The sequence below is a fragment of the Aquila chrysaetos genome, chromosome 15, assembly GCF_900496995.4.
Source record: "Aquila chrysaetos chrysaetos chromosome 15, bAquChr1.4, whole genome shotgun sequence".
In the NCBI taxonomy this organism is placed as follows: domain Eukaryota; kingdom Metazoa; phylum Chordata; class Aves; order Accipitriformes; family Accipitridae; genus Aquila; species Aquila chrysaetos.
In genome coordinates this window covers 1,921,123-1,931,882 of record NC_044018.1, presented here as the reverse complement: position 1 = coordinate 1,931,882, position 10,760 = coordinate 1,921,123, and the positions used below count along the sequence as shown (strand labels likewise).

Below are 10,760 nucleotides of genomic sequence, written 5' to 3'. Positions count from 1 at the left end.
TCCCCGGGATGCTGGGAGACCGCCGCACCTTCGGATAACCGCGAGGCCGGCATCCCTCACCTCTTTCGGGGCTGCCCCCCAGATTTGGGGAGGAGGAAAGGATGAGGGATGCAGGAGGAGGCGGGGGGGGGAAGGATGCACATCCCTGGTCCCCAGCTGCCGGCTGGCGCATCCCTCCACCGGCAGCCCCCGGGGGTGGGCTCAGCGACGCACGTGTTCGGGGAGGGAGGTGTGGGGACGCGTGTGTACACCGTCTATATATACCACCGTGGCACAGGCGCCGGAGGAGTCACAGACCAGAGGAGCCGGCAGCCGACAGCACACCCGCAGGTAGGAAATCCGCTTTAATTTTCCATCCTAGGGGGGCTTGGTTGGGTTTTTTTTTGAGTCCGAGGATGGTCCGTCCGGCTTCGATTCACAAATAGGTATTCCCCTCCCTGCTAAGGGTTAAATGAAATATCTTCCCGGAGGGAGAAATCCATCCCCTCTATCCCAAGAGAGGAAAAGTTTCGGCTTCACCAGCCAGCCCCAAAAAATCAATCGGAGTGGAGCCGGAGGGATGCAACAAGAGTCAGCACGGGCCGCCTGCCCGAGGCCGGGGGGAAGCCCACAGCATGATGGTGAGTTCCTCCGGGATGGGTAGGATTTTTTAGGGGATTTTTTTGGGGAGCTACCGCACCGCGACTTTCCCCATTCGGTATTTCTGCCCCTTTTCCTTCTAGCCAGGACTTCACTAGGGTCACCGCGGGATGCTGCGGGAGATGCCCGGCTTGCGAGCAATCCCTTTTTCCCTCCCCAAAAGCACAAAAAAAGAGGAAAATGGGGGGGGGGGGGGATTGTTGCTTTTATTTTTTTTTTTAGTTTCCCCCAAAAAGCAGGAATGAATGGCTGAGACATGGGAACACAGGGAGAAATGTTCTTCCTGAGATTTTTTACCTCTAAACAGCCTTTCTCAGTCTCTCGAGCCTACATCTGTGTTTATAGTCGCGCCGCGGCATCTAATTTTGGCCAATTATGGCCAATTACCTGATTGAAGGGGATCGACAAAAGGAAACGCTTATTTTTCTGATGAGCACTGGGCATCTGTAGCCAACCCCCCCCCCGAACATCCCTCTGGTTCTCCCTAAAATCCCCCCAAAACTGCCGGCACAAAGCCGTGCGGCATTGCCAGGGTTTGGGGGAGCCTGGGAAGTGTTTTAGCCGGTGCCAGTGGGGGACACTGTTGGACAATATTGCGCTTTTTTGACTGGAAAAAGCTTCGACTGCTTCCATGCTGGCTCCCAGCGGAGCCGGATCCTGCCCAGTAGCATCCCTCTTGCCCTCTGGATCAGGCCTTGGCTTTGGGCAGTGGGGGAATTAGGGAAAAAAATGAACTGAGGTTAGTTTTGCTCCGGGCGTGGGAAGCAAGGAGCTCCTGAATGTGCTCCTCACGTGGCGGGACTAATCCTGAGCCGGGAAAGCGAGAGCATCGCTGTGTTTAAACCCTTGCGAAGGTGCTTGGGGAAGGACGGCGGCGATCCCGCTGCCGGGATAATCCCTGCTTTTAGCATCTCCCATGGGAAGAGGGGATGGAGCATCCCTGGGGAGAGGCAGGGAGCATCTCCCCAGCGCTGCCCGTGAGCTCCCAACCCAAATCGCATCAAATCAAGCGAATAAAACCCTTCTCGGCAAGCACCTGCTTCCCCTTCCACCTCTTCTCCTCGCGTTATTCACGTCCCACGCCCTTCGCGCTGCCCCCCGAATCAGCCCTTTTGTATGACTGCATCTCCCACATCATCCCACCCGGAGCAATAAATAAAAGCCGCTTGTCCTGATGGATAACCAGACCCCGCCGTTATCTGAACCGCAGGCTGGATTTCTAGAAAAACCTCTTTTTTTTCCCCCCAAATATTAATGAGGGTAATTCAACTGAATTAAAAAACTCCAGAGGATGCAGCCTTGGGGCATCCCGTAGCAGCAGGGGGGGGTCCCAAAGCTGTTTGACGGGATGGAGTGGCTGTATCCTGACACACACACCCCCACCCCAGGATGGACAGGTTTAGTTTTTGGGGAGGAAGAGGAAGGTTCATGCCCAGGAGCAGCCTCGGTGACCGAGGAGCTGCGGGAGTGGCTGTGATATGATGCCGGGGCTGTCACATCCTTTGCTGGGATTGATGGCATCCCCAGACACGAGGGCAGCGGGACCGGCTGGTGCATCCCTTGGGAAATAGGGCCTAGGTTCAGTTTTCCCAGAGGAAAAAATGGGGAAAAATACAAAAAAACGGGAAAAATAGGGGAAAAAAGGGGGAAAATGTTGAAAAATGGAAAAAATGGGGAAAAAATGGTGAAAAAGGGGACAAGATGGAAAAAGGCATCCCGCTTTTTCTCATGGATCTGTGGCTGCAAAACTCAGAAAGGGACTTCATGCCATCACCACCCCACAGCCCTGCCACTCGCCCTCGCCCTAAACACCCAAGGGCAGAAGCAAGAAAAAAAATCCACTGCACTCGGTCCTTCCCTTTTAATGGGCTGATTTAATTGGGGGGGGGGGGGGGAAATGATGCACAAAGCGGCGGGTCGTTTCCCTCTTTCCCACCCCTGCCCCGGCTGGTGATGCTGGCAGGGTACCGCATCCCGCCTGCCCGATAGCATCTTTCAATTAACTGGGAAGAAAAGCCGAGCCGTAATCTCGGAGCCTCCTCCGCAGCCAGATGTGACCTGCTTTTCCCAGGACATTGGACTTGATGTCTCTTGGGGACGTGGGGACAGGGCTGGGGGGTGGGTTGCAGCCCCTTTCCCGGCTCCGCTGAACCCCGTTTTGGGGCTGAGAGATTTTTCGGGGGTGTTTGCCCTCTCCCAGGAGCTTTCTGCCAAGCCTCTGACTCACACCGCCAGCCTGTTTTAATGAGACTCCTCGAAGATTAAGCCTTAATTCCTGCTCCTTATCAGCTTCCCCTCGTACCCTCCAGCAAATGACAACTGGGAGCCGTCGGGCTCTGTCACGACCCGGCTGGCAGGGACGAAAGGTGACCGTGATGCCGGTCGGGGACCCCTGCGGATGCTCTGCCTCCGTTGCAAGGAGTGGGGGTGTCCCTCTACCTTGGTGGGGTAGGAAATAAGTGGGGACCCCCTGCCCAGGTGCTCAACCCCCTCCCCAAAAGCGGCCTGAAATGCTGCTGGAGCAACACGCGGGTTGCAAAGCCACCGTCACCGCGGTCTTCCTCGCCCCTGAGCATCCCAGTACGGGGGTTTCTGGATGCTACCAAGGGTAGCACCAACTTCCACGTCCCTGTCTTGCTCCTCTGCATCACCTCCATCTCATCCCCTCACTGGTTTATAAACCTGACCCCACGCAGCACCGGGACCCACTCCCAAGGACCACGGGAGTGTCAGATCCCTTTTCCTGGTGGGATGAGGGAGTAGGGGGGGGAATCGGGAGGACCAACACTCCTGTTTGCAGATGGCCGTGGGGTTGCATCGTGACAAATCGCCAGGAATTGGGAGGGAAGCTCACGGCCTTGGTCATGTCACTTAATCGCCACCTGCCACCAATGTCAGCAAAGCCAGATGGGACACAGCGGGTTCTTTGGGAATTGGCTTTGCGGCTCCATGCCGGGCAGGCTCAGATCCCAGCAATCCCTGCTGGCAGCAATGGCTGAACCCTCCCAAGACAGGGACAGGATTGGCAGCACCCCAAAAACAGCCAGGAGGGGAAACCGGAGCGGGACATCCTCACCCGGCTCTGGTGATACTCGGATAAGGAGCGTCCCGCTCAGGGGACAGCCGGGGACGTGCTGCCCCGCCACGTCCACCTGCTAAAATAAGCCCCGGCTGGGACTTGTGCCATGAGATAGCCCGGAAAAAATTAAGCCGGGACACGCCGGATCTGTTCTGGACATGAGGAGGCAGCCGCGCTCCTTTTCCTAAAGGATAATTTTGGCAGGGAGACTGGGAACATGTGTGTCTGGGGCGGGGGGGCGGGAGGGAGGACAGGCTGAGAACAGGCACATTTCGGTGCAGGTGCAGGGCTCGGCAGTGCCGGTGCCGTGCCGGTGCCGTCCCGGCTTGACGGGTTTTCTCTCTCCTGCGCCGTAGCTGCTGCCGGTGCCGCCATGAGGGCTGTGCTCTGGGACCTGCTGCTGCTCTGCCTCTTCGCCCGGGCACGGGGCGACTGCCGGGGGGACTGCCTGCGCTGCGACCGCCACCTCTACCGGGACAGCTTTGATGTCCTTGTAAGTCCCTTCTGCCTGCTGGATTGTCCCCCGCCACGGGCAGCACCCGTGGGGGTAGCACCCATGGGTGCTGGGCCAGCTGCATCCCCCCCATACTGGGTGGGCACCCTCCTCCCTGCACCAGGGTTGGGGTTTGGGGTCGGGGGGGGGCTTTGGCTGCCGGTCGGCATGGAGCCTCAAGGGGAAGATGTCACTTGCCGTCACTGTCCCTCCTCCTTGGGCACCCCCCCAGGGACGCCATCGAACGAGGTGGTCCTGAGGGAGGACGCAGACCCCAAATCAGCTGCTGGGAGTGATGGGGACAAGGCTGTGACGGCCCAAGGAGGGTTGCCAAGACCCCGAGCATCCCCAGCTTTCCTGCTCCCATGGCTTGCGGCATCGCTCTCCCCACCTACGCCAGCCCCGGAACCCCCCGGACCCCCACCCCATCCTCCAAGGAGCCACCAAAATCCCCCTCTGAGCCCCATCAGGATGGGGCCAGCTTTGCAGATGGCCACTGAGCCGCGGAGTTTCAGGGGATCGGGGCACCCCACAGCCCCTCCTCCCTCTTGATTTGCCTCCAACACTAGATGGGAAGAGCCATTAAATGGACTTTTGGGCTTTTTCCAGCCCCTAATCCTGGCCAGCAGCATTCATTTTCCTCCCGTTCACCCTCTGCCCCTGGGGGATTATCCATCTCCTCCCCCCGCACCCACTCGCTTATTTATTAGCGATGATAAATCCTGGCAGGTTGAGGTGTCCACCCGAAAGGAGCCGGCAGCTCGAGAAGCCCCCAGGGCTGGGAAATGTCCCCCCAAAACCAGGGGGGACCAGAGACTTCCTGGGCTCTTGGAGATGCCGGAGCCACCCCAGTGCCAACCCCTTGCTGGCAAAGCCTTCTGCAATGGCACGTCGCTGCCACCAGGTTTTGGGGTGCGATCGCCCTGGTTTGGCCCCAAAATGTTGTTTTGCAGTCTGAAGGAAACAGCGTCTCTGCAGGGCCCTCCCCTTCCTGCCTGGTCCTGCTTCTGGAGCTGCGTTTTGCTCTGTCTTCCCCGGCCAGCAAGACGGAGAGGAGATGGGATGGTTGGTGGCTCACGGGTCCCGTGCAAGGCTGTATCTCAAAGCAAGAGTGGTTTGAACCAGGAGCAGAGGAACCCGGGGTCTTTCGAGACTCATTTTCAGCTGGAAGAAGCATCGTGGTGGGATTTGATACAACCCTCCACCATTTCCAGAGCAACGGCCAAGGAAGTCCCATCAGCGACATGGCCGATCCATCCTTCAGAGGTAGAAATAGGAGATCCCCCTGAAGTTACAGGCATGCCTGCACCAGCATCACAGCTGCCAGGGCAGGACAGGGACCAGCTGATGGAGCTGGTCTTCAAGATGTGGATGAATCACCTACATCCTGGTCCCCAGAGTCATCTAGGGATGGTGCAAACTCAGAGCGGCACCGTTAATGCCAACCAAAGATAGGAAGAAGCCTCCCCAGGTAATTTTGGCACTGGACGTGGAGGAGCATTGGCTGGTGTTTGCTGAGAACTCCCAAAACACTGCGAGCAGAAGCCATTTCCATGTGAATTAAGACCACAGCATGATGGCCAAGGACCCTGGGATGTTCATGGCGCTGTTTTGTGGCTGAGTGATAGGACCACTGAAGGTCTTCAGCCTGACGCCTGGGGTAATTCCTCCTGAAGCTTATTAGCTGGTGCTCATCAGAGCTGTTACCTGCATGTGATCCACCACCGTTCATCTCCAACGCAGGGCACTGCCAGGACACTGTCCATCAGCCGTACACCCTGCCAAAGCCTCGGAGATCCCGGGACAGGATCTTGGTTCAGCAGAGGATACCCCCGGTGTCTCTGCAAGGACCCTCGTAGGTGTCCCAGCATACAAGACCCTCGTCACCACCTCACTTTGGGACAACTATTTTTCTTTTGTCTTTTTGTCTGAAGAGCCTGGCTGCCCTCGGGGATGGAAATAGCCAGTTGCTGCAGAGCCACGTTCTTGAGCTGCAGCCCTGAGACACCACATTGGGACTTGCAGCACCTCTCACCCAGCGAAGTTAATGAACCCGTGGCGAAGAAGGTCTTTGCAAGGGTTTTGGTCTTGCAGACAGCCTGTGGCAATGAGACACGCCAATGTGCTTCAACATGGGCTCCCCCAGTTGGTGTTAAGCATTTAAAAGAGCCCACCATGAAGATAATGCTGGGATGGAGACACTCCAAGGTGAGGGAAGACAGCCCTTCCCTTCTGGGCTCTCCAGCCCTGGTTTCTTCAGGCGTTTATTTAGTTTGGTTCTTCTACAATATCCTCCTGGATGGTTTCCCCTGGGTGCTGGTTTCGGTGGCACCAGCCCAACGGGGGCTCTCACCCCACAGCGGTGCTGGGTGTGTGTCCTGCCTTGGTGGACGAGGCCTCTTGGAAAGGGACGAGACGCAAACGTGGTGGGATGCACCCATGGGTGCTGAGGAAGCCTGATGGCACCTCCTAATGAGGCTGCTCTTGGTGGCCTTTGAAGGGACATGACGATCGGGGTGGGTACCTGGGGGCTGGGAGGAGACAGATGTCACACTTAGAGGAAAGCATGAAGGAGGATGCGGGAAGCTACGGGCTGGTCAGCTTCACCTCAGTCCTTGGGGAGGTGGTGGAGCACGTCATCCTACAAAGCATTTCCAAACATGTGAAGGACAAGAAGGTCATCGGGAGCAGCCAGAATGGATTTATGAAGGGGAAATCGTGCTTGACCAGCCTCATCGCTTCCTGCAGTGAGACAACCAGCTCGTCTTGACTTTCATCAGACTTTGATGTTGTCTCCCATGACATCCTCGTAGACAAGCTGCTGAAGCACAGGGTAGATAAATGGGCAGTGAGGTGGACTGAAACCCAGAGGACCTTGACATCTTCATTAATGACCGGGACGATGTGGCAGATGCACCCTCAGCTATTAGCAGATGATGCAGAGTTGGGAGGCGTCGATGGTAGACCGCAGGGTCGTGCTGCCATCCAGAGGAACCTCGCCAGGCTGGAGAAATGGGCTGGTAGGAACGTCACGAAGTTCAACAAGGCGAAGAGCAAAGTCCTGCCCCTGGGGAGGAGCAACCCCAGGCGCCAGGACATGCTATGGGCACATGCCGGAGGTCCCTTCCCACCTCCGCCATCCCGTGACTCGATGATTTTTTGGGCTCACGCCCAGCTGAAGGACCCAGCAGCGTGGAGCATGGGGTGGTGGGATGGGAGCGTGGACGTCAATGGGGAAATGTGGAGCATGTCCAGCGTGAAGCAGAACCTGTCTAGGGAGGGTCGGGAGAGGGATGCTGAGCAGCTGCCATGGCTCCCCATCATCTCCACCACCACCTCTGGTTGCCCAGGGATGGGTTTTGGGAGGGGACACCTCACCAAATGAGGCCAGGCAAGGGCTGATGAGCTGCCGGCACCTTTCCGTGAGTGTCTTCCAACACGCACGGCTGGACGCAGGGCGATGCCAGACTGCCAGGCATTTGGGTTACACCACCCGGCACTGCCCGGCGTCCCGCAGTCCCCGGAGGACCAAATCCCATCTGACGCCCATCCCCGTGTCTCCCGCGCAGGTCTGCATCCTGGAGTGCGAAGGCGAAGCCGTGCCGCGGGCTACCTGGGAGCTGTGCGCCGCCGCCGCCGGCCGAGCTGCCCCGCGGCCCCGTGACCTCCAGGACGCCGGCGATCCCTGGCACGGCGCGGCGGCGGCGGCGGCGCCGGCGGTGCCGGCGAGCCCGCTGCAGGTAAGCGAGCTGCTGCGGCGACGGGAAGCCGAAGACGAAGGCGTCGAAGCGGCGCCGGACGCCTTCCCGCAGCCACCCGAGGACATTTCCCGACGACTCGGCGGTTTCCCGCGGGGGACGCGCGGCTCGTGGCCGGCGCCGACGGCCAGGGGGGTGCAGAAGCGATACGGGGGCTTCATCGGGGTCCGCAAGTCGGCGAGGAAGTGGAACAACCAGAAGAGGTTTAGCGAGTTCCTGAAGCAGTACCTGGGCATGTCGCCCCGCTCCAGTGAGTACGACATTGCCGGCGGCATCAGCGAGCACAACGAGATCTAACGGAGACCCGCGCCGCCCGGCTAGGTCCGCCATGGCCAAAAAAGTCAACCCTCTACCCCTCTACACCACATGTCCATAGGTGCAAATTAAAAAAAAGGGGGCCAAAAAAAAAAATAAAAAAAATTTGGAAATGGCTTGAAAAGGTCGAATTGGAGACCGGGGAGGGATGCTGAGGGCGGCTCGTCGGCATCTCGGCATCCGGAGGGTGCTCGGGGAAAGGCCCTTTGCTGTCAGCCTCCCCCCGCCCCGCCAGGGAGGATGGGCAAAAGGGTTTTGTCCTCGGCTCCAAATAGGTCTGAAGGATGGTTCAGCTCCCCCCAAAAAGCAGGGGAAAAAAAAAAAATCAAAAAAAAGTAGAAAATCTAAAAATAAAAACATTTCAAAAATTGAAAAATTAAAATAAATCTTAAAATCTGAAACAAAAATTTAAAAATTACAATAAAGTGGAACCGTTTCCTTTTAGAAATTAAGTAATTCCTCCCAGAACGCTCCAGCTTCATATTGCCAAATTGAGCAGCGGGTTAACCCCGCGCTGCTGCTCCCTGGGGACCCGCTTGTCCCCCCCCACCCCGCTACCACCGGCTCCACGCTGGGATGCTCGGAGCCCCCGGTCCCTCGACCCTGCAGCTGCTGAGACCACCCATCCCCACCCCTCTTCCCACCCCAAATTTACAATTTGGGAGAATTTTAAAACTTTTCCCTTTTTTTTTGGTTCTTTTTCCTTTTTTTTTCCCCCGGGTGGCATCTCCCTAAATTAGGGGATGCACCCCCAGTCCCGCAGCCCCTGGGAGAGAGCCCCCCCGCTCCCTCCGCTCTCGGCTCAGCTGCTTTTTTTTTTTTTTTCTCCTTTTTTTTTTCTCCTTTTTTTTCTTCTCTTCTTTTTTTTTCTTCTTTTTTTTTTTCCTTTCTTTTCTCTATTTTTTTTATTTTTATTTTTTTATAGCGTTCCGGCACCGCATCCCAGCACCTTCCGCCAGGCACAGGCAAAATTAACCCTGCTCCTGTCCACCCCAGCAGCCTCCATCCTCTCTCTGACGGACCCCAAAGCGCTTCAGACTCGCACGCGTTCAGAAATCACTTTGCTCTTCACTCACTAAGCCAGATTTAAACCAGGACCCGACGAATTTCTGCCTCCGCCGGCGACGGGAGCGAGACGCTGCGGGGAGGGAGGGGGAGGAGAGGACCGCGGGGGAGTGGGGAGAAATTTAAACAAAACAAGGAAAAAAAGGGATTTTTGGAAAAAAAAAAAAAAAAAAAAAGGATTTTTGGAGTTGGGTTGGTTTTATTTTTTTGGTGGGTCAGCCACTGGGAACAAGCCACCTTGGATCCGGCGGAAAATCAGCCCCCACCCCACATTCCCAGTGCCTTCCCTGGCAGCGCTCGGCATCCCCCGGCCGTGGCTTTCGCCTTCCCACAGGATTTATTTCCAACTTTTCGGATGGGGGATGCCGAGGGGTCACGTCCCACCGTGGCTCCGTCCCCGCCTGCCCGACCCCGACGGCCGCCATGGTGGCGACCGGCTCCCACCCCAGCACCCAGAAACCACCTGGAAATGTTTAATTTTTTGAATTTTTTTCCCTTTTTTGAAGTTTTTTTTCTTTTTTAAGTGTTTTCCTCAAAGTTTTGTAAAGCCTCCGGGGTTGACTTCTTTGCTCAGCAATACAAACCACGCGCGCGTGTTTTCCTTGCATCCCCGTTCGTCCCCTTGCCCCGCCGGCATGCATCGCGTCCCAGTCCCCACGCCGGGATGCGGTTTTTTCCGTGTCGCTCCCAGGAGGATAATCGGAGCCAGTTGATTCTCCTGCCTAATTTGCTACCCAAAAAGCATATCCTGGGAGCGACTTCGCTCCCTGCAGCGCTGCCCTTCACTGTTTGTAAAAAAAAAAAAATAAAAAAATTATAATATAATAACCCCTACAGAAAAAAAAAAAAGAAAAAAAAATAATTCCAAGATCTTGTTCTTTTTAATTGTTTCATACAAAGATTTCTCCATTAAACTTGTACATAGCAAAAGGATTAATAAATTAGTTTACTGTTTCTACGATATTATTGCGACTGGCAACCATCACTTGGGTCAACGCTTGCAGAGCAGGTCCCTGCTGCCCCCCCCCCCCCCCCATGGGGGGAATCGAATCGCCCCGCTCAGATGGGAAAGGGTTTTAGGGGAGAAAAAAGGGAGATTTTTGTAAATTTACATTATTTCCAGAGTGGGGGCTTTTTAGGTTGTAGAAATCCCCCCTCACGTGGGCTGTTGCAGAGCTGGGGGGGGGGGGGGGCGGTGCTGTTGCTCACAAGCCCCGCAGCCAAAAATGGGATGGATCGTGGGGGGGGGTATTTGGGGGGAAAAAGGGGATTTAAGTAAGAAGGGGAATTTCTCCCTGGCTCCATCGCACCCCTTTTCCATAGGGATAACAAAGGCGCCTGCACCCGCAGCCCCCCCAGCATCCCCAGGGGAGGCCCCAGCCCAGCTGGAAATTTGGGGTTCACCCCTCCT

At 56.5% G+C, this 10,760-nt stretch overlaps 1 protein-coding gene across 4 annotated transcripts; it reads left to right on the top strand.

Moving 5' to 3' along the window:
- Positions 1-226: 226 nt before the first annotated feature.
- On the top strand, positions 227-9,458 carry PNOC (prepronociceptin). Of its 4 annotated transcripts, none has more exons than XM_030038082.2 (4): positions 227-330; positions 4,075-4,211; positions 7,781-8,219; positions 9,210-9,458. In XM_030038082.2, exons 2-4 carry the CDS (start codon positions 4,092-4,094, stop codon positions 9,257-9,259), a joined length of 609 nt encoding a protein of 202 aa, XP_029893942.1. In that variant the 5' UTR covers positions 227-330; positions 4,075-4,091; the 3' UTR covers positions 9,260-9,458. The 4 variants fall into 4 exon arrangements, with proteins under 4 accessions (XP_029893942.1, XP_029893943.1, XP_040984862.1 ...); XM_030038083.2 differs by lacking the exon at positions 227-330 and adding an exon at positions 3,845-3,937; XM_041128928.1 differs by lacking the exon at positions 227-330 and adding an exon at positions 3,845-3,937 and having other exon boundaries at positions 7,781-8,290; positions 9,210-9,302.
- Positions 9,459-10,760: the final 1,302 nt, after the last annotated feature.

Bases quoted from the DNA above. Each gene is read 5' to 3' on its own strand.
- PNOC (XM_030038082.2), top strand. From the start codon at position 4,092: ATGAGGGCTGTGCTCTGGGACCTGCTGCTGCTCTGCCTCTTCGCCCGG. The intron at 4,212-7,780 runs GTAAGTCCCTTC...TCTCCCGCGCAG, and splicing joins GGGACAGCTTTGATGTCCTT to GTCTGCATCCTGGAGTGCGA. The intron at 8,220-9,209 runs GTGAGTACGACA...ATTTTTTTATAG, and splicing joins GGGCATGTCGCCCCGCTCCA to CGTTCCGGCACCGCATCCCA.